The sequence below is a fragment of the Triticum aestivum genome, chromosome 2B, assembly GCF_018294505.1.
Source record: "Triticum aestivum cultivar Chinese Spring chromosome 2B, IWGSC CS RefSeq v2.1, whole genome shotgun sequence".
NCBI lineage: Eukaryota > Viridiplantae > Streptophyta > Magnoliopsida > Poales > Poaceae > Triticum > Triticum aestivum.
In genome coordinates this window covers 27,222,820-27,228,544 of record NC_057798.1, presented here as the reverse complement: position 1 = coordinate 27,228,544, position 5,725 = coordinate 27,222,820, and the positions used below count along the sequence as shown (strand labels likewise).

The 5,725-nt window shown below is 51.9% G+C and overlaps 1 protein-coding gene across 1 annotated transcript; it reads left to right on the top strand.

Moving 5' to 3' along the window:
• The first annotated feature begins 223 nt into the window (after nucleotides 1-223).
• On the top strand, nucleotides 224-5,229 carry LOC123040110 (uncharacterized protein DKFZp434B061). The gene is made up of 2 exons (XM_044463041.1): nucleotides 224-575; nucleotides 2,594-5,229. Coding segments are annotated over exons 1-2 (1,776 nt in total). The 5' UTR covers nucleotides 224-573; the 3' UTR covers nucleotides 4,368-5,229.
• The last annotated feature ends 496 nt before the right edge of the window (nucleotides 5,230-5,725 follow it).

Sequence of the window (5,725 nt, the reverse complement as noted above, 5' to 3'; positions counted from 1 at the left end):
TCAGATAGCGGTCGAGGGCTTGACATCGACATGCCCCCGGAATGGCCGTGAGGGGCGGCGTGACCTCGCCATCGGCCTTGCCTTCTTCACCACCACCGCAACGCCGACCATCCGTCCGCGCGCGTGCCGCGCGCGGGGCCTCGTTTCGGTCGGCCGTGGCCATCCACGCGTCTGCTTCCCTCCGCGTTGCGCCTTACTCCTGCCGAAACGCGCGCTCGCTCCTCCATATACCATCTATGCAAGCTAGCTAGATGCAAGTCAAACTTTGGTCATACACCATCCATACACCACCCAAAAAATCTTTCGGATGCAAGTCAGATACGCATCCCAGACTATGGCCATACATGCCTTGTACATGCATCAGACAACACTTGCACACTCGCCAGACATTCTCCGGATGATGGCCATACACTACGCGTGCACAACCCACGCATCAGCCGGATACGAGTTGGACAGAGGTTGTATATTGGTCAGATAATAGCCGGCCTCTGGTCAGATAACGACCAGACGCTAGCTGCTCTTCGCTCCGCATTGAGTGTTGCGCTCCTTCTAAGCCTCCTCTCCTGCCTGCGCATGTTGCTGCTGCGCAAAGTGCTTTTTACCGGAGGCGGATGCTACCGGTGGACCATCCACCGTATATTTACTTTGTGATTCGTGCACTAGGGGCTCAGTACATGTGTATAGCATTTTGTATTGTGCTAGCAATCTCATGTATCTCTGTTAATAGTTCAATCTGTGTCAGTTAAGTGGGTCCCTGTCAACAATAGAAGAAAACTTCTCCCAGCGTAGGTACGCATGCATGCAGTAACTTTACTAACTATCCACGCAACTCTATTCCTGCCTTTTATTTTCTGTTTAGCAATTTCATTCATTTATATCTTTAAAACTATAATCCCATTTTAGAAATATTTTATATATTTGAACTCCTGGCGTCAAGACCTCTAGAACAAGATCAATCTTGAATACATTTAAACATGATTAAATTTCAACGTTTCAAATGAGTGAAATCAGTTTTCTGAAATAAGTGAAATAAGTTCTAATAGAGTGAAACCATTTTTCTTGAAATGAAAAATGTTTTGTTTTTCATGTATATGAAACATATTTCAGTGCAAAATATGTGAAACATGTTATTTAAGAAATGTGAAACTAGTTATTTAAAAAACATTAAGCTGATTATTTCCAATCAGTTTAAAAAATAAGTGAAATATATCTTTGAAACAAGTGAAATTGTTATTTCAATTTAGTGTCTATAATGTGTTTCTCCGAAACTAGTGAAATGAGTGAAATCTATCTTTTGTAATTAGGGTAATCAGTTTTTTGAAACAAGTTGAATATAGTTTTTTAATTGAGTGAGTGAAATGCGTTTTCTGAAATTAGTGCATGTGAGAAATAAGATACTTGAAAAAAATGAAATATATCCATTGTCCGGTGAAACTTTCTATTTCAATGTTTGAAACTGATATTTCTGACGATTGAAATATGTTTCAAGATATTTCATAAATACGAAGTGAAATTAGTATTAGAGGTTTTCTTTGTAAAGAGTGAATCAGTTTTCCAAATCAGTGAAATGTGTTTTTTCAAACTAGTGAATTACTGATTTTTTTAAATACGTGAACCTTGTTATTTAGAATTTTTAAACTAGTTATTTGAAACAATCTAAATTTGTGTTATTACGAAACTTTTTATGGTGAGTGAAATATGTTTCATGAAGCGAATGCTTTTTAGAAATAATTGAAATCGGTTTTTGAAATTATTGAAATCAAAATTTTCAAATGATTGAAATGATTTTTCTTGCAAAACGAGTAAAATCGGTCTCTTAATGATTGAAATAAGTTTTTGTAATGAGTGAAATTATATTCATAAATGAACGAAGCGAGTGAAGTTAGTTTTTAAGTGAAATTATATTTTTTAAATGAGTGAAATTATGTTCTTAAAATGTGTGAAATCAGTTTTTTAAACATGTGTGTTTTTAAATCAGTGAATATCATATGAAACAAGTAAGTCAGTTTTTGGAAGGAGTGGAATCAGCTTAAAGATATGGGTGAAATATATTTTAAAAAATGCATGAAATCTATCAATTGAAATGAGTGAGCTCGTATATTTTAAATGAGTGAATTATTATTTTGAATTGACTGAAATGATTTTTGGAGACGAGTGAAATTTGTTTTCAATTTGAGTGAAATATGTTTTTTTTTGAAATCAGCGCAATTGAAACTAGTTCAAATGTATCCATAATTGATCTTATTTTCAAGGTCTTCTCGCTATGAATTCAAATATATAAAAATATTCAAAATTAGAGTTTTCATTCAAAAGATATCTATCATCCAAAATTTCAGAATGAAATTAAAGGAAGTCTTTTGATGGGGAGAGAGAGAATATTTTAACATACATGCAACCGGCCTTCTCTTAACATTTTCCCTCTCTCCTGACAAAGCTGACAATAGCATGCAAAGGTCCCACATGTATTTCCATTGTATAAATTTGCTGCTGAGATTACTCACTTATATCTAAGGAACCACACAGATCTTGATGAAACTGACGAACGGTGGATGCAACACCGGTACATACCAGCTCCGGTAAATTTTCCTAGTCGGTTGCTGCTGCCGCTAGCCACCACATCCAACCACCGGGCCTCATCGTTGACCCGCTGGATCGGCTGCTACCTCGACCGCACGAGCCTCCTCTGGCCCTGCCTCCGGTTTGCTTGGCGCCTCACTGCTGCGTTGCTTTTCTCAGCCACGAGCCCCGGAATTCCCCGAGTCCCTGCTCTACCTCCTCACCGCCTGTCAGCCACAAGCTGCTCTGCCCACGGCTGTCGCCCACTGCGGTCCCGCCAGAGGCGCCCCTGCCCGTCGCCGGCTGCCGCCTGGGCTGCCAGCCCAGCGGCCAGCTTCCTGCGGCCGTCCCGCCAGCCGCACAAACCCACGGCTCGCACCGACTGCGCCGCCTGCCGGGTTGGCGTGCCCTGGCCGGCTCCGCCTCACCTGCCTGCCGGGTCGCCACTTCGCGCCGGCTTCGGGTCGCCGGCGCTGCCCCGCCTCGCGACACCCAGCTGCTGCTCCGCGTCCGTGCGCCCAGCTTCACAACCAGGCCGTCGCCGCCTGCTGGTTCCACACGCACCCGGCAAAGCATCGCCTCCCCGCTTCCGCGTCCCGGCCTCGGGGCTGGCTCCCCGTTGCCCGTTGCCACCCCGCGTTACCGCGGCGCCTCTGCTTCGGCCCAGCACCCGGTCGCCGGCTCCAGCGCCCGGCCTGCCCGGCGCCCGTCGCCCGCGCCGTCTGCGCTCGCCTTCCGCACGCCCGGCCGCCCGAGTCGCGGCGCTGCTCTCCTTCGACCTGCCGGCTCGCCTGCCTCCTCGTGCGCGCCCCGCCGTCTGCACCCGTCCTCCGCGGCGGCCTGCCCCGCGCCCGGCGTGCCCCAGCCGCCCCGCGCGCCTACCGGGTCCGCCTCTGCTCCGGGCTGGCTCTGCCATCGCGCGTGCGCGTACCCGCACTGCCCCGAGCCGGCGACCAGCTGGTCGCCCCTGCCGCCTCCCCGCGCCGGCCGGGTCGCCGCTGCCGGCCTCCCCAGCTGTCGGCTGCCGCCTTCCCGCGGATGGCCTCCTCCGCTTCCGGCTCTACCTCATCCCCGTGCCCTGCCGTCTTTGCACCCGGCCCGGACCGGCTTCGCCTCCGTGCCGATTTGCCGTCGCCAGCCGGACGCCGGCTCCCGTGCTTGGCCTGCTCCGCCCGCACCTGGACTCCGACTCCCGTGCCTGGCCGGCTTCCGGCTGTCCGGCTCCGCCCCGCATCGCCGTCTCCGGCTCGACGCCCACCTGCAGGCTTCGCCTCCGACCTGGCCGGGTCCGGCCTCGCACCGGCTCCGCGCGCCCCCTGCCGGCTCCCTCCCGCGTTGCCCTACAGGCTGGCCGCGCGGCCGGCTGCGCCAGCGCCCGTCCGCCGCGCCCCTCTGCTCCGTCCCGGCCGCATGCCGGCCCCGGGTCGCCGACTCCCCGTCTGGTGGCCTGCCGCCGCCCCAGCTCCACGCGGCTGCGCCCCAGCCGGCTGCTCCATGCAGACAGAAAAAGGGCCGCCTGCCCAATGGTCCACTGGAGAAGAGAAAAGAAAGAGAGGGGTCCGGCTCCTCGCGTGGAGTCGAAAAAAACACAAAAAAAAGAAAAGTCAAGGATCGACTGGCCTTGTAAAAAAGAGAGAGAGATAGGATGCGAGCCGGCTGCTCGTTTCCATAAGTCCGACTATCCAGCCGGATGGAAAAGAAATGTGCGTCCGCCTGGGACAAAGAGAAGACAAAGTAGTCGCAGGGAGATCCGGCCCGACTGCTCAGCAGTCGGCCCGAATCTCGGGGGCTACACCCAGCGGGTGCGTTGACGCGCCCCCGCGAAGAAGAAGACAAAGTAGTTGCTGGGAGATCCGGCCAGACTGCTCACCAATCGGCCCGAATCTCGAGGGCTACACCCAGCGGGTGCGCTGGCGCGCCTCCACGAAGATTGCAGACAAGAGAAGAGTTCTGTCTGGCTGCCAGCAGCCGGCAGAAGAGAAAAAGAAGAAAAAGGGCGTCGCGAGACGCCTCGCCGCCTGGTCGGTCGAGCCTGACCGGCCGGGACCCCCCTTCGAGCACCCGGGGGCTCGAAGGCTACACCCAGTGGGTGCGCCGGCGCACTCCGCGAGTGCCGAGCCACGCCGGCTGTCTTCGGCAAACTCCGCCTCAGCTACATGAAAATCAATGTGAGCTCCTCACCCGCATATTTTTTGCACCACGAAAGCATGGATAACCCCGAGCGATGCTCGGGGGACTATCTCCGCATTTCATTACAGTTGCATCACTGTTCGCCCCGGCGCCAGCCAGAGTTGGCCCGGGTGCTGGCCGCTTGGTCTGAGACATTAGTTCCCGCAGACGGCTTAGTAGCGTGCGCAGTATCAAAGGCCCACTCTTAGTCACAGACCGTAGAGCGGCTGTCCGACTAGCAAGAGTGAACGCTGGAGGCCATCCACGCGAAAAACGTCCGGGAAGAGAAACGCTTCGGGCGACCCGACCGTTTCCTTTGCGAGTATCTGCTCGGTCAAATATGCTCCCAGAGTCTAAGTACTGTACACTCCACTCCGCGGTCCACTCTCAGCCACAGACCGTAGAGCGGCTGTCCGGCAAGCGAGAGCACAAGCCAAAGTGTGGGGGACATGAAAAAGATTGAAGGGGGCTCGGACGAAACCGAGTCGGCACCCTCCGCATAAAGCTTGCAATGCTAAAAGCAAACATTTGATATATCTGCGAGGACTAACTTTGTCTTTTTCATGATCATTTCCATGAACACTCGCCAAAAAAAACCTCCGCCCAACTTTGCCAAGTTGCCCGGAGGCTTGGGGGCTACTGTCGGAGTAATTGGACACGGATACCCCGAAGACGGCAAGACAATTATTCAAGACATCGGGGCTAGCAAAGACCCTCAGTCCGACTGCCCGGCCGCTCCTGCCGGCTCCCCGTCCGACTGCTCCGCCCGGCCGGCTGCCCAGCCGGCTGCCGGTGTTGGAAATATGCCCTAGAGGCAATAATAAAAGGATTATTATTATATTTCCTTGTTCATGATAATTGTCTTTTATTCATGCTATAATTGTATTATCCGGAAATCGTAATACACGTGTGAATACATAGACTACAACATGTCCCTAGTGAGCCTCTAGTTGACTAGCTCGTTGATCAATAGATAGTCATGGTTTCCTGACTATGGACA